Source organism: Ursus maritimus, unplaced genomic scaffold, assembly GCF_017311325.1.
Source record: "Ursus maritimus isolate PB19 unplaced genomic scaffold, ASM1731132v1 scaffold_14, whole genome shotgun sequence".
In the NCBI taxonomy this organism is placed as follows: domain Eukaryota; kingdom Metazoa; phylum Chordata; class Mammalia; order Carnivora; family Ursidae; genus Ursus; species Ursus maritimus.
In genome coordinates this window covers 8,044,088-8,063,514 of record NW_024423786.1, presented here as the reverse complement: position 1 = coordinate 8,063,514, position 19,427 = coordinate 8,044,088, and the positions used below count along the sequence as shown (strand labels likewise).

General features: G+C 46.1%; 1 protein-coding gene across 2 annotated transcripts in view; it reads left to right on the top strand.

Moving 5' to 3' along the window:
- The window catches only part of TATDN2 (TatD DNase domain containing 2), a 27,659-nt gene extending 8,476 nt beyond the window's left edge, over positions 1-19,183 (top strand). The window contains exons 3-8 of one of the 2 annotated variants that reach the window (XR_005834524.1): positions 1-189; positions 8,619-9,506; positions 14,660-14,787; positions 16,320-16,503; positions 16,695-16,792; positions 16,916-17,052. The exon at positions 1-189 is cut by the window's left edge and continues 306 nt beyond it. Coding sequence is in view for 1 of the 2 variants with exons in the window: in XM_040628465.1 (XP_040484399.1) it covers positions 1-189; positions 8,619-9,506; positions 14,660-14,787; positions 16,320-16,503; positions 16,916-17,056 (1,530 nt within the window). In the remaining variant the exon portion in view is untranslated. Of the gene's footprint in view, positions 190-8,618; positions 9,507-14,659; positions 14,788-16,319; positions 16,504-16,694; positions 16,793-16,915; positions 17,085-17,263 lie in introns of those variants that run through there. The other variant, XM_040628465.1, reaches the window with a different exon arrangement.
- Positions 19,184-19,427: the final 244 nt, after the last annotated feature.

Genomic DNA, 19,427 nt, shown 5'->3' with positions numbered 1-19,427 from the left:
CCGGAGGTGAGAGGAGAGGACGAAAAGCCTGCCCCGGAGAGGAGCAGCTTCTGCGACAGGAGAGTGGTGATAGACCCTCAGGAGAGACCCAGCGAGGAGACAGCTGGTGACCGAAGGACTGTCATTGACAAGCACTCTCCAGCCCTCGAGTTTTTGGATGACTCTGACTCTCATTTAGAAAGCCAGAAGGTGAGTCGAGCTTACACCAAGCATGGGGTTTTTAATTCTCTCACTGCTATGTATTTGGTCTTTCTAGTTTAATCCTGAGTGTTACCCATTAAGAGCAGCACAGCACTTACCGAGGACTCCAGGACAAACTGGTGGTTCTTTTCTAAAACACCTTTCAGAGTTACTAAGAAATCTCAATCCAGTGCTATCTTTTTTTTTTTTCTTTCAATTTAGAATTTATATGTTCGTTAGGATATGTATTTGCTTCCCTTAACAAAGGCTAAAATAACAGTGACTTAAAGAAAATAGAAGTTTGGCTTGAGGAGGAGGGCTGCACAGCGTCAGGGACCCTGGTGCCATCTGTCGTGATGCTTTGCTGTGTGTCAACCCAGTCTCCGTCTGTGGTCTGAGTGGCTGCTCGGATAGGCCCCTGAGGATATTACGTTGACATACCAGCTAGTAGAAAGGGGAAGAGAGAAGAGGAAAATACACTCCCTCCCTTTCAAGAGCTTGACTCAGAAGTTGTCCACATCATTTCTGCTTAGCTCTTGACGAGAATCTAGAAACCTGGCCAACACTGAGCTGCAAGAGACTCTGGAAATTAACTTTCATCTGGGAGACTTATATCCAGATCACTTTTATTGCTCGTGAAGGAAAGAACGGTATTGGAGGGAAACTAGCAATTTTTAACATAGTTTATGACGGGGGTGGGGGAGGAGGAAGCATTCCTCTGTTGTACCCATCTCTGCTTCTCTTTACGCTCTTTAATGGACGCTCCTTGAATCTCTTTAGCTCTTTCTTCTAGTACTTACCTCCGTATTTCTGAATAATCTTGCACTGTGTATTGATTTTCGAGTTGTAGACATCTGTGGACTGCCTACTTACAAGATGAGAATTTAGTTCTCCACACTAACTTCGGCAGGACCATACCCATGAACCTGTGACCTCTCCTTCTAGCAGCTCCCTGTGTTGTTGTCACACAGTTTCTGGCTAAATCTCGTGAAGATTTATTATTACCACGTTCATAGCGGAGTCACCTCGTATACTCTGATTACATTTCCTCTCGCACAGTTTATGTTCCTTGGAGATCATCATTGCCTTGTTTTTTCCTTTAGTTTTCTCTGTACCTATCACTAATTCATCCCCAGATTGCTAGTGCCATAAAATTCTCCTCGATATTGTTAAAATAAGTAATCCCATTTTTCTTCTTGGAGGTGTACCTCCCTTAATTGCTTCCTTAGAATTCCCATTTTTTCCTGTTTTCTTTCATTTTTGCTTTCTTTATGAGTAATTAAGATGAGTGTATATAATATTTTTCCCCATTTTTGACATACTTTCTAAGAATGTTAGTGTAATGTTTTGAGTATTCCTTTTTTAGAGCATCTTGTTCTTGTTTTGAGGTTATCGTGCCTTCTCTTTGAGAATTCATGCCTTCTCTTTGAGAATATTATAGGCTTGTTTTGACGTTTCCTTCTACTTTCTACACTACTTTTTCTCTGAGTTTCCTTCTGATTTTTTTTTTCTTTTTTTTTCTTAAGTATTTGGTTTCTATCTTTTATGGTAGGGCTCTACTGAGATGTGTTTAAAGATGGAATTTTAAAAAGCTGATTGAAGTTCTAAGTGTGTGGATGGGCTTATCAACTGCTGGTTTCAACATAGGCTGATGACCCTGGGTAATTTTGTGGGGGCCCCAACTGGATCTGTGGCTTCATCTTCAGAAGAAGTACTCCCTGGGAGAAATGCTCCACTCCCCCACATAGGAGGCACACATCTGGCTGGTGCTGCTCTGAGAGTCAGGTTGAGGGAGGTACCTGGGTTCTCACTGTCCAACATGCGATGGACTGTCACTCTTGATTGTGTGTCCATTGCTCCTGATTATTCCATAGGCTCCTTGGCTCAGCTTTTCTAAGTGTGAACCGTGTCTTTTGCTGGGTGGGGAAACAGACCCATCTGCACAGGATGGGAGCAGGGATCTCGGGACCTAACTTCACAGATTTCCACCTCCTTCTCCTGTTTCCATCTTCAGCTTCACCTTCTTTTCAGAGGTCTGTTACCTCCAATTCCTGAGTCTTTTGGGGGGTCCTGTACTGTGACTCAGCCTGATTCTGGGTTTTTCTCACTGCAGGCTTAGGCCTTCTGTGATCTGCTTAGCCAATAACCATTCATCTATCTACTTTCTAGCAGCTGATTTTTATTTAATTCGCTTTGCTGTTTTTCTTTATGCTTTCTCTTTGTAGGTTTACGCCTTTTCAGGTCATCTCCTATAATTTCCTTCCTTCCTTCCTTCCTTCCTTCCTTCCTTCCTTCCTTCCTTCCTTCCCCCCTCTCCCCTCCCCTCCCCTCCCTTCTTCTCCCCTCCTTTCCCTCCCCTCCTTTCTTCCTTCCCTTCTTCTTTTTTTCTTTTCTTTTCTTTAGAGCATGCATACAGAGGGTGGGGGAACGGGACAGAGGGAGAGAGAGAATCTTAACCCATGCCCAGTGCGGGGCTCAATGTCACGACCCTGAGATCATGACCTGAGCTGAAATCAAGAGTCGGACGTTTAACTGAGCCACGCAGGTGCCCCCATTTCCTATAATTTTTAAAGGGTTTTTTTTGGTAGGAAGGGCAAAAACTACATGGGTTATATATAACTGGAAATCCCAAGAACAGTAGGTTTTGTAACCTACTTTTTCTGCTAACTCTCTGATGGGTGCGTTTTCTGTCTGATATTGATCCTGCTCTTGTTGGGCTGCGTATAATTCCCCTTGTATGGACGAACTTCCCAAACTTATACACCCGAACTCCTATTCGTCAGGCTGGACATTTAGATTGTCTTCGTTAGGTGTATATTTAGAGGCAGCGGGATATGGTGGGTAAGCCCTGAGTGTTGGGATCAGATAGTTTGGGCTCCAGTCCTGGCCACCTGAGCTGTGATTGTGAGAAAGGCACTTAACCTCTTTGAGCCCCAGTTTCTTCTGTGTAAGAAGTTAGAGTTCTTGAAATCTTATTATGGTTAAACAAATGAAGGGACCAGCAAACTTATTCTGTAAAGGGCCAGATAATATTTTAGGCTTTGTGGGCTATATGGCCTCTGTTGGAACTGTTCAGCTCTGCTGTGGTAGCATGAAAACAGCCAGAGACAGCATTTAAGGCAACGGGCCTGACCGTGTTCCAGTGAGACTTTGTTCACACCAATAGGCAGTGCATTGGATTTGGGTTGTGGGCCACAGTTGGCAGAACCCTGAACTGACACATGAAAATACTTTGCTCAGTGCCTAAGTGTATAGTAGGACCTTAATAAATGTAACTTAAAATTTTACCATATCGGTGAGACTGTAAGGCAATCACGAACATAGGTAGTGTCCCATTTTCTCAAAAAGAAAATCCAAAAACCTTTTCTGGGCCAACTTGACCATATAAGCCTTTCAGGGTGGGGCGCCTGGGTGGCACAGCGGTTAAGCGTCTGCCTTCGGCTCAGGGCGTGATCCCGGCGTTATGGGATCGAGCCCCACATCAGGCTCCTCTGCCTTGAGCCTGCTTCTCCCTCTCCCACTCCCCCTGCTTGTGTTCCCTCTCTCGCTGGCTGTCTCTGTCTCTGTCAAATAAATAAATAAAATCTTTAAAAAAAAAAAAAATAAGCCTTTCAGGGACTTAGATGACATAATTTTAAGTCTGTTTATGGCATGTATTTCTAGTTACACGTGCATTTTTGAATTCATATTTTTTCCCCACTCTGCCATTTTCCCCATTCTCACATTTCATTAGATAATTTTATTGGAACTTTTCACATGTCTTTGACATGATCGTTGTTGCCCCTGGAGTTCCTTTTGAGTCATGTAGCCTGATTTCCTGACCTTCCCTGATAATAAAAACGAGAGAATCTGACCCAGGTCTGAGATGGGACGTGGGAATTGGTATTTTTAAACAAATACCCCTGGAAGATAGAGAACTTTGGGAAGCAATTAGAGGACGTCATCTACTCTTCCTTCTGATTTGGAATTTTTAGTTATTTTTATTTTAACTTTTTACTATGGAAAATTTAAAACACTTAAGAAAATTACCCATACACCTGTCACTCATCTTCAACAATTAATTCACTGCCAATCTTGTCTTTTTTTCTCTCCATGATTTTTTTTTTTCTTAGTAAAGTAGGCTCCATACCCAACATGGGGTTTGAACTTAAAACCCTGAAATGATGAGTCACACATGTTCTGTGGTCTGAGCCAGCCTGGTTCCCCACTCCACAAATTATTTTGAAGCAAATCCCAATTACTGTATCATTTCATCCCTAAATATTTCATTGTGAATCTCTAAGAGATATAGTGATCTTTAGGGAAAAAAAAAAAAACATAATTACAATTTTATTAGACCACATACACACATACAGCATCCTTAATAACATCAACGGTCCAGTCATTGATTAAATAATCCTGTTTGTTTCATGATATTTTTAATTTGTTTGAAACAGTATCCAACTAAAAGCCATATGTGGCAATTTCTAAATTTCCCAAGTCTCTTAGTCCCTATAGATTTTCATCCCTCCCATCGTGGTATAATTTTTCCATTGTAAAAAAAATAGGACATTTGTCTTATAGTTTTCTGCAGCCAAGATTGTGCTGATGAGATGTAGCACTTTTTGAATCCGTGTATAATTCTGTCCCTGGAAATTTGTCCCCAGTTGCCAATAGCTGTTCCTGTCACACTCAGGCAGTTTGTGGTTCATTTTTTCTGGAAGTGCATTTTGGGATTGCTACCATGTAGCAACTTCCAATTATTTTTCAGGTTACTTTTTGAGTAAATAATATTCTCGTGTCTCGAAAATAAAAAAATAAAAGCTATTTAGTGAAAAGTAGCTTTCCAACCTGGTCCTGTGTTGCCCTATTCCTCCACCTGGGTACCACTCAAGGTGGTCTCTCAAGTACTTTTCCAGTATCTCTTTATGTGTAATCACTTAACCATATTGCCTTTTTTTTTTTTTTTAAAGATTTTATTTTTTTTGAGCAGAGAGAAATCACAAACGGGGTGGAGAGGGGCAGAGGGAGAGGGAGAAGCAGACTCCTCTCTGAGCTGGGACCCCGGTGTGGGCTCAGTGATTCCAGGACCGAGATAATGACCTGAGCTGAAGGTGGACCCTGAACCAACGGAGCCACCCAGGTTCCCCTACTGTATTGCTTTTTATTTTTATTTTTTATTTTTTAAAAATTTGAGAGAGAGAGTGAGCCCAAGTGGGGGTTAAGGGGGAGAGGCAGAAGCAGACCCCGCTGAGCAGGGAGCCGGACCCAGGGTTTGATCCCAGGATCCAGAGATCACGACCTAAGCCGAAGGCAGACACCTAGCCGACTGAGCCACCCAGGCACCCCCTGTATTGCTTTTTAAAAGTGCTATTTAAAAAACAAGAAGTGATTTTGAAAAGATTTGTTAAAAATGATGTCCAGCCGAACTGTGAGGTCATTTCCCCTAGGAATAATTATTAAATCTGGTACATCTTTTTGCCTAACCCTGCCCCTTCTTTAAAAAATGAAAAAGGGAAAAAGGGAAGTAGGGAACCTTCCTGTAAGCATCCAGCATTAGCTTGGTTGAGGTCTCTTTGGGGCCATTTGTCCTCCTCACATAAAAGAACAGGAGACTTTGTAAGAACTGGATATAAAATGATGCCTCCTGGGGCACCTGGTTGTCTAGTTGGTTGTGTCCAGCTCTCAGTTTCAGCTCAGGTGCTGATCTCCGGGTCCTGGGATCAAGCCCTGCCACAGTCTCTGTGCTCAGCAGGGAGTTTGCTTGAGATTCTCTTTTCCTCTCCCTCTGCCCCTACCCCTGTTCTCACTCTCTTTCTCTCTAAAATAAATAAATCTTTAAAAAAAAATGATGCCTCTTTTATGAGGGATTATTTTTGGGGACAGAACCTTTCTGTGTACTTACTATAATTTTAACCAGGTTAACTTGTTATTTTAAAAAGGTAGAATTTTCAAGAGCTGGATTGCAAGGGTGGTAGTTGCATGTTACTGTATGTGAGAATCGTTTTAACTTTGAGGTGCACATATACAGAAGTGATGATTCTAGTATGTCTTATTGGAAAAAGGAAAACAATGTAAGCTCTGGCAATACTGTGTTTTTTAATTATCTGGGTTGGTAGAAATTTCCACCATAATTAAGATGGTTTTTGAAGGATTTTTCTTCTTAGAGATTAACTTTTTAAAAACTTTTTTTTTTTTTTTTAAGATTTATTTATTTTAGAGAGTGCGTGCATGTTTGGGGGGTTGGCAGATAGAAGAAGGAGAGAAGTAGATGCCCCGCCGAGCAGGGAGCCTGATGCAGGGCTCCATCCCAGGACCCTGAGATCATGACCTGAGCTGAAATTGAGTCAGTTGCTTAACGGACTGAGCCACCCAGCTGCCCCAAAGCTTTTTTTTTTTTTTTTTTTTTTTTTTCTTAAGTAAGCTCTCTGTTTGATGTGGGGTTTGAATTCACAACCCAGAGATCAGGAGTTGCATGCTCCACTGACTGAGTCAGGCAAGCACCCCTTGAAAAGCTTTTTATGGGAAATTTCCAACATACTCAGAGTAAATGGTCTAGTGTTAATAATTCCCCCAGGTGCCCGTCACCCAGCTTCAGGAGTTCAGATTAAATTATAAATGTGCTGCAATTTAAGTTATCTTGCATTTTGGAAAAAATTCTTGTTTGGATATTTTTGTTATTCAGAAAAGGAGTAGCAGGAAGAAAATCTGAAGTAAGAAAGTATCATATGTGAAGTTTATAATTCATTAACATTGTTGTCACCAATATTTGTTTCCTTTTAGAGTGTAGGTAGTGGTATGGATGGCTAATACAGACAGTAGAGACAAAAAATTTTGTTCCCATTTTAAGGCGGTAATTAATTTATCCATCATGCGCCTTCGTAGTGAATTTTTCGTTATGCGAATTGTATTTGCTTATACAAATATTTTTAGGAAAAGAGCTCTGTAAGGCCTCTTGCTCAAGCCATCTGGTCCCTGTGGGTATAGATGGTTTCGTTAACCAAAAGAAACAAGGGCCCTTAAACAGTCATTTTGCATGAATTGAGGTCTGTGTTTTTACTGTATTTCTCAAACTTCGTTTGCATCCAAGTGACATGGAGACTTAAATACAGAGTCCTTGGGGACCTGTTGAATCACAATATCACAGATGAGCGTGGGGTAACCTTAAAAAGTCCCCAGTTGGTTCTGATGTGAAGCTAAATTCAGGAGCCATTGCCCCATTTATTCTACAAATTAATTCATCAAATATTTGTGAGCACAGTATGCCAGGCACTGTTGTAGGTATCTGGGAGACATGAGTGAAGAAGAAAAAAATTCCTGACCTTGAAAACTTCCATTCTAGCAGGGCTAAATTGATTTAAAGTAATGTATAGCTGGTTGGTTCATTTACCGTTGCCATGCAGTGGCTTGAATTAAATGTTTTAGTTTGCTCCCAATTTTGTGAGTGAGGAATTCAGAAAGGTCTAGACAGGGCAGGTCTTGCTTGGGGGTTAGGGTGTTGTTCTCTCACGTGCTTCTGACACTCCAAAAGCCTGGCAAGGGCTGGATGGGCAAGATGCTTACTCACATGGCTGGCAGTTGAGGCTGGCGCCTACAGGTGACCTCTCTAGAATATGGTGGGTGTCAGGGTGGTCTGGCCTCTTCCCTGGTGGTTGACTTCCCTGTGAGGAGCAAGCTGACAAAACCAGGGGGAAGCCACAAGGCTGTTCTGACCTGCCGCTGTGTCCTGGTGGCTACAAGCGAGTCACTAGATTGGCCCAGGTTCAAGGGGGAGGGAAAGGGTCACAAACCCCACCTCTCAATGGGCAGTTATGTAAGGAGAATTTGCAGACACATCTTAAACTCACCCATGATGGTGTGGTTTTGCATTTGAAATGTTAGAGACGAGATATGCTGGGTGCTGCTTTTCTTTAAAATCCCCAGTACACAGTGTGTTCTAGAGAGAGCAGTTTTTTCCCAAAGGGATCATTCAGAAAGGGAGTACAGGTATAGCATCCCCTTTAGGGATTTTTTTTTTTTAAGATTTGTTTATTTATTTTAGAAAAGAGTGAGTGTACGTGTGCACAGCGGGGAGGGGCAGAGGCAGAGGGTGAGAGAATCTCCAGCAGACTCTCTGCTGAGCACAGAGCCCAACACAGGGCTCGATCCCGTGACCCTGAGATCATGAGCTGAACCGAAATCAAGAGTTGGACTCTCGACTGAGCCACACAGATGCCCCTAAGGATGGTGTTCTACGCTTTGGTCACAAATTTCATCCCTGAACCCGATAGACTGCTTATAGCTGTAAGCTGGCTCACAGAAATTTGAAGGAAACCAGGCAACAAAGTAAGCTAATGAACCAATGCAGAGCTTTCACCGTGGCTGGAAGAACAAGGCAGAGTTTGTCCTGCTGATGACTGAGTATGAGAGGCCGTCTTCACACCAGAGAGCTCACCCATTGTTTGTTTTCTTTTCTGCAGCCTAAGGAGAGGGAGGTGGTGATAGAGCACACCTCTTCAGGAAGTGACTGGTCTGACGTGGATGAGGTCTCCACTGTCAGATTCTCTCAGGAGGAGCCCAGCTCGCTGAAACTCTCCGCAGTTCCAGAGCCTTCTGCCTTCTCCACTGACTATGTCATGTACCCGGCTCATTTGTACAGTAGTCCGTGGCGTGACTACGCCAGCTATTGGACCAGCAGCCCCAAGCCTTCTGGTTACCCCTCCGTGGGCAGCAGCAGCAGCAGCAGTGACCCGCTGCAGTCAGGGAGGAGCAGTCGGGGCCTCCCGAGTGATTATTCCCCTAACTCTGCAGGGAGCTCCCAGAACACCTCCAGAGACCAGGAGGTGACCGAGGAAGGCAGATCCCAGAACTCCCGTTCATTTCGTTTCTCCAGAAGCTCCGAAGAAGAGGGGAAGGAGAAAAGAGCGCTCCAGGAGGAGGCGCCACCTCGTCCCTGCGGCGGACACGCATCCAGCTCCCTGCCAAGGAACCATCGGGAGTCAGGCCCGGAGGAGGGTTTCATTGACACCCACTGTCACTTGGACATGCTGTATTCCAAGCTGGCTTTCAAAGGGTCCTTCACCAAGTTCAGAAAAATTTATAGCAGCTCCTTCCCTAAGGAATTTCAGGGCTGCATCTCTGACTTCTGTGATCCTCGGACACTGACAGATTGCCTGTGGGAGGAGCTGTTAAAAGAGGATCTGGTTTGGGGAGCCTTTGGCTGTCATCCTCATTTTGCACGTTACTACAGTGAGAGTCAAGAGAGAAATCTTTTGCAAGCGTTAAGGCACCCCAAGGCTGTGGCATTTGGGGAAATGGGCTTGGATTACTCGTATAAGTGCACCACTCCTGTTCCAGAACAGCACAAGGTAATGAGGCTGTCCGTGGTTTGCTCGCAGTTTTCGTTCCTCTGTCAGTTGTTGAACCTAACAATAAATGTTTCTCTACTTTTGGATCTAGAGAATTTAGAACCCTTAAAAATATAATTGCTCTTGTCCAGACCATCAAGATGTCACTTGTCAAATACTTCAACTATTTCTATACTCTTTATTATGTAGGAGAGGGGGATAGTTACTCTTTGACATCTTATGGCTAATGATATATGTGGCAAGACATTTGTTTTCCTTCCTTCTTGGGGAAACAACCAGTTTTATGTTTGTTTAATTAAGCTATATTTTTATTCTGGTTTTAAAAGTTAAGTGTGCCCATAGCAGAATATTTGGAAAATACAAAACTGTAAAGAAGAGAATTTCCCATCCCACCAGAGATGACAACTACTGCCATCTTATAATGTATTTTTCGAGCGTGGACATTTGGCAGGGGAAGGGAGGTTCCAGCATTTCAGTGAAAGTTTCTGATTTGGGAAGGAGTACGGCAAGTAGAAAGACCCTCCCACCTTGTCCCTGCTCACACTGCCAGGTTGGTTTTGTTGTAGAATTTGCTGTGTGCAGGCTTCCTGCTGCTGCCTGGTAGGCTGGGTCTGCATGCCCAGTATGCTCCAGGCCCTGGTGAGCGGGTGTGTGGATGCCAGCCTGGGCAGAATTTAGCAAGCCGGCTTTCCCTTTGGCACAGTCCCCAGCACAGCTCGGTCAACCTCTGCTGTGCACTGATGCTGTGCCCCATCGCTACTGGCATCTGCGGTTAATGGTGAATTAAGAGAGGGAATGTTCTAGAGGCAAAAGGTTTCTTAATTTTCCCTTGACCAAAGAGAAAATTCAGTGACAGTGTGGTACTCTCCTGACAAAGCAGAAGGCTCTAGATCTTTATATACCTTTAGGAGACAGAGATTCCAGTTTGAATACAGTTGTCCATGGCAACCAATGGGCGAGCAAGGCTTAACAGTTAATTTACATAAGAAACAATTTCAGGTGTTCGTATCGGAAGGATCTTATTTATTTATTTATTTATTTATTTATTTATTTAGAAGATCTTATTTGAGAGAGTGAGAGCAAGCATGAGCAGGGGGGAGGGGAAAGGCTTGAGGGAGAGGGAGAAGCAGACTCCCTGCTGAGTAGGGAGCCCCATGTGGGGCCCAATCCCAGGACCCCGGGATCATGAGCTGAAGGCAGAAGCTTAACTGACTGAGCCACCCAGTTGCCCCTGGAAGGACCTCTTTAAGATGGGTTTTCTAGGACCTGTTAAGGTTACTAAATTTGGAACAGGAAAATTTTGACTTGATCTACTTTCAGACAGGTAGGTGGGATTTTATTTGTGTGAATGTTTCCAGTTTTCTCTTTTATCTAATGAGTTTCTAATGTAGTGTTTCTATTCAGAATTTGTTTTGTCTTACACATTCATACAACCTCTTGCCTGTCCAGAGTTCCTTTTCACTGTTAATATTAGGAAGCTTGCAGTTTCTGGCTTGAGGTGGTCATATATATATTTGTCAGAAGTGAATGGAAATATAGCTAAATTTGAAAACCTAGTAAACATTTTTAAGAAAGTGAGAAAAAATCTTTAATATTCAGCTTTCCTGGCTTATTTCTCTGGCTCAAGGCAGGTGTGGTGTGGACAGGAGGACAGTTGAGAAATGGATGCCGGATGCCCTGAGGCCACTGGCAGGAGGAGGAGAGCATGGTGTTTAATTGTGTAGATGGTGTTTATAGAATGCCTGCCGTGTGCCAGGAACTGTGCCGAGTATTTCACAGTAACTTTTCCCTTGATTAAATTATTATGGCATCAGATCTGCATATAGAGGCACATGGGACACGCTGCACCACAGACTAAACTGGAAGTTAGCACAGAGAGTGATGAGTAAAATCTTGTGGCTATCCTCTGGCTTGGTGAGATGGGACTCAGGACCGGAAAACAGGGATTCAGAGGAAAGAAATTGCTGGCAGTGGTAGGGCAGCACTCCCTGTAGAGGATGGAAGATAAGATATTTCTGCAAAACACTAAAGACTCCCAGGCGGACTGAGGAAACGGGTACCACATTCTTGATGTAAATATACACTTAGGCCCCAGAGCGAGAGGGGTGGTACCTAGCAACTGTACTAGTTGGACGTCTGCACTGAGTTACATTTGCCTAAAAGTTGAGTGGTTGACAAGTTCTTGGTGTGTTCCTGCTGAATATTTTACCTGGTGAAGGGAAGAAGAAAAGCTGATCTGGTGAAGTGGTAGGGTGCCAGCTCTGGCATCACTAGAGAGAACTTGGTTTCTGTTACCTAATACTTTCTGGAAGGTTTGGAAAATAGAGGAAAGCAGAAAAATTGGGGAAAAATCAGTAGTTATTTTGCTACTCAGAGCGAACCTCTGATAACTTTTTCCTTGCTTATCTGTGTGTTCATAGATTTAATAATTTTTTTTAAAGATTTTATTTATTTGAGAGGAACAGAGAGAGGGAGAGCATGAGCAGGGGGAGAGGGAGAAGCAGACTCCCCGCTGAGCAAGGAGCCCCGGGGCTCTATCCTAGGACCCTGGGATCACGACCTGAGCCGAAGGCAGCCGGTTAACTGACTGAGCCACCCAGGCGCCCCTGGATTTAACTCTTTAACTTCCTATTTGACTCCTCAGAGTTAGGTTCTGGATAGTTCAGCTATGCGTTGCACACACCAGCCAGTATGATCATCAGAATCTCTTGGTATCTGGGCTTCAAAGGCCGGGGAGGATGGACTGGCCTTGCCTACCTGGGCTGGCTGATCCAGCTGCTTCTTGTGTTCGACTGAAATTAATTATTGGGGTAATAGGTGTGCAGGAGTCACCGGGCCACCCCCAGGAGAGACTGACTGGCTCAGAATCCCTGGAAATAACGGATCCGTGGGAAACCCAAGCTCATGCGGGCAGAGGAGGCGTAATTATGCTGGTCATTCTCCACTGCTCCCTGCCAGCTGGGTTCCCGGTGAGGACAGCTGCCCTAGATAGCTCCAGCCCGGCCACGCGGTCCTGCCTCCTGTCAGGTCTTCTCCTGTCTTCATGTTTTTGAAATTTGGATGTTTTACAAAATGCTATATATATATTTTTAAAGATTTATTTATTAGAGAGAGTGAGAGAGAGTATGAGCCAGGGGGAGAGACAGAGGGAGGGGCAGAAGCAGACTTCCCCACTGAACGGGGAGCCCAATATGAAGCTCGATTCCAGGACTCCGAGATTATGACCTGAGCTAAAGGCAGATGCTTAACCGACTGAGCCAGTCAGGTACCCCTCAAACACTATTTTTAATGTCTTTGTTCCTTGTAGGATTGCAAGGGACAAATGGCGGCATGTCTAACAAGGTCCTGTCTTAGAAGCAAGGAAATGTGTGTTGTGTGTCCATGCTTTTTAAAAATTAAGTTAGGAAACAAAAAAAAATAGTTTTGAATATTTTTTCCCCTTGTGAAAAGGTTCTGGTTTCAAATATATTTTGAAAAATATACCTTTTAACAGCTGTGTAGTAGTCTACCCTAAGGCTGTAGTTTTACCCTTAGGAAGAATTTTTTAGAAGCAGAAATTAAGCCTTGGAATTAGAACCTCTTGCAACTTGGGATGCCTGGGTGGCTCAGTTAGCTAAGCGTCTGCCTGCTGCTCAGGTCGTGATCCCGGGGTCCTGAGATCAAGTCCCGCATCAGGCTCCTTGCTCAGCAGGGAGCCTGCTTCTCCCTCTGCCCTCTGCCGCTACCCCTGCTTGTGTGTGCACGCTCTCTTTCCCTCTCCCCCTCTCTCTTGCTCTCTGACAGATAAATAAATAAATAAAATCTTAAAAAAAAAAAAAAAAGAATTTCTGTTAACCTCCTGCCTCTGTAGGGGTCCGTGGAGGGCAGATGTGCTAGGAGGAGGTCCAGCTGCAGGTACTGGAACTAGCCCATCTCTAAAGCCTCTACCAAGCATTCTAAGATTTTGGTGTCTGTGGTTGTTTTCCTTTTGCTGAAAACACAGGTTAAACAAGAATGACATCAGAACTCTTACTGGCTCAGTGTCGCTCTTCGGAGAAGAGGTAGCACAAGCATCAGTCGTGACAGTGTCGTTCTCAGGTGAACATCACAGGACTCAGAGTACCGGCAGTATCGTATTTTATGTTAAAAATGCAAACATGCGTTATATTCCACAGTTGAGAACTACTCATGGAAGCATGTAGTTTAAGATGAAGTCATTTGTTTATAACGAGTTAATACTTGGGTTCTTCTAAAGCTGAACCTGTTAGAGGAAAGAAGTCCTAGACCCTTTTTCATTTAAATTATTAACACTTTGTGTATTTTACTAGTGATTTAAAAGTGGCTAGAGTTTTTTTTGTTTTGTTTTGTTTTTTGAAAGGAAAAAAAAAGGTTAGGGGAGACTGGCTGGCTCAGTCAGTAGAGCATGTGACTCTTGATCTTGGGGTTTTGAGTTCAAGTCCCATGTAGGGTGTAGAGATTACTTAAAAATAAAATCTTAAAAAAAAAAAAAAGTTAAAAAATGGAAGGTAGTTTATCAGTAGGTATTCACCTAAAAGAATATCAGATTTTGGTTGAGTAAAGAAGTGGAGAAAATATGTAATTTCCATTCTTTAAAACATTCGAGCACCTTCTGAGATCCAGGTATTGTGCAGGTGTATGTGTGTGTGTGTGTGCGCGCGCGCACGTGCGTGTGTACACACAGCTCTTTGGAAAATGTGTAGAAGGTGATTACCTCTTGGGAGTAGGCGTAGAGGTGGGGACGGTGAGGGGAAGGGCATGTAAGTTGAACTTCATTTTCCTGAGCCCTGGCCTGCAGCCCCACGTGGGCACAGCATAGTGGTTGCCAAGTGGAGGCCTGGGTTCATGTTGGAACTGTGGTGCCCCCGCTTGCCAGCTGCAGAGGACTTGACCTCCCTTGGAGCCTCCTTTTCTGGACCGCATGGCAGGCTCACAGCAGTAACCTACCTTGGGGTGCTTGTGAGGATCGCGTTAATAAGACACCTAAAGCGCTCTGAGCGCTACCCGTAGTAAGCACCCGTAAGTGCGGGCCATTGTTACAATACATGACATAGTCTGCAGAGATGGAGGCCGTGCGGGTGCCTGTGGCCTGGGTGTTCTGAGGCGTAACGGGCTGCCGAAGTGGCTCTAACACGTGTCCCTTTGCCTTCTCCCAGGTGTTCGAGAGACAGCTGCAGCTGGCTGTGTCTCTGAAGAAGCCCTTGGTGATCCACTGCCGAGAAGCTGACGAAGATCTGCTGAACATCATGAAAAAATTTGTGCCCTCAGACTACAAGATCCATAGGTTAGAAGGCTGGAGCTTCGGTGGGCGGATGAAACGAACACTTCCTTCTGTGTAGGACGTTAGTTGGAAAAAGGAAAACTCAGTGAGGAGAAGATGATAGTATTAGGTCTTTGTGATGTAGTATCTTCTGTAAAGATTATTAGGTGAACCATGGGAAATTTCTGATTCTGACCATTTTTTACTTACAAAATGGCAGTTTTATATGGTTTGAGCTAATATCCCAAACCACCGGTGAGCAGGAAGGGGACTTCCATGGCTCTCATCCCTGGTGGCAGGCTAAAATGGAGTCTGAGTGCTCAGAAATGAGGGCTCTTGATCTGAGGAGAGGCCACGTGCTGTGACTTAGTGCACAGATAACATTCCAGGGCACCTACAAAGAAATTCTTTGCTTTTCTGAAAGTTCATTTCCCCCGCATTAAAATTCAGTTTGTATTTAATCCTAATTGTATTTAGGGGCTCTTAAGTTCGGTGTGGTAAACTCTTGATGTCCTGCCGTGTGCCTGTCGCGGGCGTTGGCTCAGGGCCCCCGGGAGCAGCTGTGGGAGGCATATCAGTCATCTGGTGATTTCTGCAGAGCACAGGCCCGAGGTGGGCATAAAGAGCCAGAAGAGGGGCCATTAGCTTAGCTTTGCTGGAGAGGGGCCAGGAGCTGGTGCCTGGGTTGGTTCTTTCAAGATGGGTGAGATGGGTTAACTGGAAAAAAGAAAAAAAAAAAAAAAAAAAAAAAAAAACCAACCAAAAAACAAAAAAATGGAGTCTAGAACCCAAACCAGGTGTTGACAGGCAGCAGAAGGTGGTGGGTTATCAGGCCAGACTGCTGCCTTTCAGGTGCCCGGCCAGAGAGAACGACCTCTCTGACTGTGGTAGCCCAGGCCAGAGATGCGGTATAATCCCTTGGCTCTCTGGGGTGGGTTGGTTGGTGTCTCATGGCTTTGTTTTGGGATGGCTTTGAAGGAAATCTCATGGGGGGGGGGGGCAGGTAAACCAGGGCTAAGATGGCTCAGTGAAGTGTTGTGGCTGGAGGAAGCCATGAATTTTCAGATCGGTTGGCGATATGTAATGTACTAAGAACATGAACAGTTACCAAATTCAGAGAAGATTCCGCTGTGGCCCCACTCCTTAATATCTTCCCTTCTTCTCTTTCCTTCCAGTCCATTTGACTGCAGAAACATAATTTGTACCTATTGTAATTGTGATCTTGGAGGGGCCACAGCCTTTAATTCTGCTTCTCTTCTTGTGTTACAAGCGTACCCTGTCCCTATATTGTTCTCTCTCCCCCGTGGGGGTCGCTTGAAGTGGCTGTGTGGGATTTGGCGCTATGATGGGTTGACTGCTGAGCTTCAGACCCAAGAGTCGCCTTGAGTCTTACTGTGTTGGAATCAGTTCTTGTCTGGTGACTGGAGTCCTTCCCTTGGATGCAGTCTTTGTGTTTCTGGGAACTTGTCCACAGAAGAGAATTTGAGAGGGAAGGTGGGGGCAGAGGGAGCTGTGAGAGGGGCCCTGACCTGGAAACCCTCCCTTCCCCCCACCAGGCACTGCTTCACCGGCAGCTACCCAGTCATCGAGCCCCTGTTGAAGCACTTCCCCAACATGTCTGTGGGCTTCACCGCAGTCCTGACTTACTCCTCCGCCTGGGAGGCCCGGGACGCTCTGAAGCAGATCCCGCTGGAGAGGATCATCGTGGAAACGGACGCTCCCTACTTCCTGCCCCGACAGGTAGGGGTGTCATCAGGCTGAGTTGAGGTGGGGGGGGGGAGGGGGCTGGTCACCTTTGCAAGGTTGGCAGGGCCAGAGCCCCAGTGACTGCCAGGTCTCACCCTTGGCTGTGTAGATGTCTCCTTGTTGTGGTTCTGCAAAACCAAAAGTCTAGGGGTCTGAGAAGCTGAAGGGTAACCACTCTCTTCCAGGCAGTGCAAAGCCCTACCCTGTAGAGGGTAGTCCAAGGAAGCGTGGGACCCTGCTCACCCAGAGCCCCCCATGACTAGGACTCTCCCTGCACCTGCAGGTAAAGGGGTCTCTACAGGGCAGCCCCAAAGAGGTCCTTGCTGGGGAAGGGCAGGGAGGGGGATCTGTGTCATGGCTGTGCGCAGAAGGCACAGTGATGTTCTGAATGCTTGATGTCTTCCAGGTTCCCAAAAGCCTCTGCCAGTACGCCCACCCAGGCCTGGCCTTGCATACAGTTCGAGAGATTGCGAGGGTCAAAGATCAGCCACTCTCTCACACCTTGGCCACCTTGCGTGAGAACACCAGCCGCCTCTACAATCTTTAAGCAGAGACGGTGCAGTCAGGAGGAAAAGGTCAGACGAGAAGAGGTCATAAAAATTACATTATAGGTTTTTTAAAAATCAGGACAAAAATAGGTTTCTCTGCATTTTCTTACTGTAGAGAATGTGAACATAGAGTGAGCATTAAGCCTGATCTGTCTTGAGTGAACTTGGTTTGGGACCGTCTTCCTTTTCTCTTCCCACCCCTCCAGGACAACCAGTGGCCTGACTGAAGATGGGTCCCAGGTCAAGGAGATGTCTGGAGAGCCTACCGGAACGGAGAAAAGCAGGACAGGATGTTTGCCTTGAAGTCCCGTCATAAGGCTCTACTTGGGGCCGGTGGGTGGGGTGGGGTGCAGCGGAGCAGGATGCCAGTGAGGGGTTACCCAGGGCGGTCAGTGGAGAAGGAAGAGGCCAAGAGGTGGTGCAGCGCGTCTGCCAGTCCCGATGCCCGTGCTCCGCAGCCTGCGGTTTTGAGCAGTCTTCACAGACACCCTCCTCCTCATCTTAGCACACGTGGGTGTGTAACTTGGCTCCTGGTGGTTGTCAGTTCTAAAAATGAACTCCCAAGTGGGAAAGCTCCTCTGGGGGACATTGGCTGGAGCCCCGTCTCGGAGGTGCATGGTCCTGCCACCGCGAAGTCCTCCCCCTCCCTTCCCAGGACGAGTCTTCAGTTCGGCTGTCCCATTGCCACGTCAGTTCCACTTGGGCATGGGTGGAAGGCCGCGGCTGCTGGCCTTACTGGTTCCACTGCCAGCGGTATGGAGGGGCTGGGGGTCGCTCACTGTCTGGGGAAGTCCTGGCCGATGGAGATTGGGACGGACTGGGGGACTCAAGGAAGAGGCCTTGAGGAAGAGGAGCCCAGAGAAGGGGTTTCTCCTTACCGGTGCCCCCAGGGCTGCAGCTCACTTGTGTTAAACTGAGAAGGGTCCAGTTTGCAGCAGATGCGACCTCCTGCCCTGCTGTCAGGGGGTCCCAGCTGCCCGTTTCTCCATTTTTGTCCCATTCTCCTGGAACACTGGACCAAGAATACTTCTGTTTCACCCCATGTGACAGCCCCCCTGTGTGCCCCACGCAGGCTGAGTGGTAAACCAATTTAATTCTGCAAACAATGCCGGGGCCACTCAGCCCTGGTCTCTGGGCTGTGCAGAACAAGCAGGCCTGTTGTCTCTGCCTTCCAGTCCCCTCCCAGGGCTCTCCCTTGCCTTTGCCTCATCTGTGTCCTTTCTCCGTGTTGGAAGTGAGAGCCTCTCCTTTGACTTTTGAGCAGTCGGGTCATCAAGTTCTAAGCTCTGTTCTGTTCCCTGCTGGTCTGTTACAGGCCCTGGAAGGTTATAATGGTCAAGGGTTAAGTGTGAGGACACTCTGCACTTTGTCCAAAAGGATCCTTTACTCTGAGCTCCCACGGTGAGATGGGACACCCTGAGTCCCTTGTCTGTTTCTTGGAGACCAGAGGCTTAAGTCGTAAAACCCATCCCTTAATGCTGGGTTTCTCTAGGTGTTTTTGGAAGGTGCATTTGAGCCTCGTAAGTGAAAAGGGAATGGACTCAACATTTCCTATCTGGTATTTCTGTCTTGCCCCAGTACACCCGTTACTGGCCTGGGAAGTAGGCCTTGATTCACAGTTGACCTTCCACGTGTCAGCCACGGGGTGTCTGTGCCTCCAGTTTGCCAGCATAGGGAGTCGGTGGCTTGTTCTCCTGCTTGGAGGAATTGGAGGACTGAGTATTTCAGAGTGCTTTATTGTCACCCCAACGAACTGCAGCCTGTGCAGCCCCTTGCCCACGAGCCCTGGACGTCAGTACTGCCTACACCGGCAGTTGACTGGCCCTGTGCTGGAGGGTTCGGGGGGAGCACTGAGCAGATGTCCCCGAGCCTGTGCGGCCTCCCTGCCAAGGTAAAGCACAAGGTGCTATATCCTTTAACCTCTAGGAATTAAGATGGTCATTTCTGTGTGTCACACAGTGGAACACGACTTGTGTGGGTGCGAAAGCCGGTGGGCATTGTTTTTGATTCGATTTTTGGCTGGCTGATGTGATTGTGTTTGCTGTGCTGCCGGAATGCCTCTGTGTGTCCCCCACCCCCTGCCCCTTTTGGCCATCTCTTTCTGAAAATAAAGTGATTGGTCTTCAGCCAGCTCCTATGCTCTCCGTGTTTGGTTAGATTTCTGAGTGATGGCAACAATTAAGTTGTTGTAGCCTGAGAATCCTTGTAACCTGAGAATCCAGAGGTCTGGAGAAACTCTCAAGCGCACATGTGTGTCTCTGAAAAATTGAAGTGGTAATAAGAATACACGGTACCTTCTTGTAAGTTCGGCCGCCCTTGGGCATTAACCGACTGTATTGCCTGGGGACTCGGAAGTAAGTATGTAGGTCT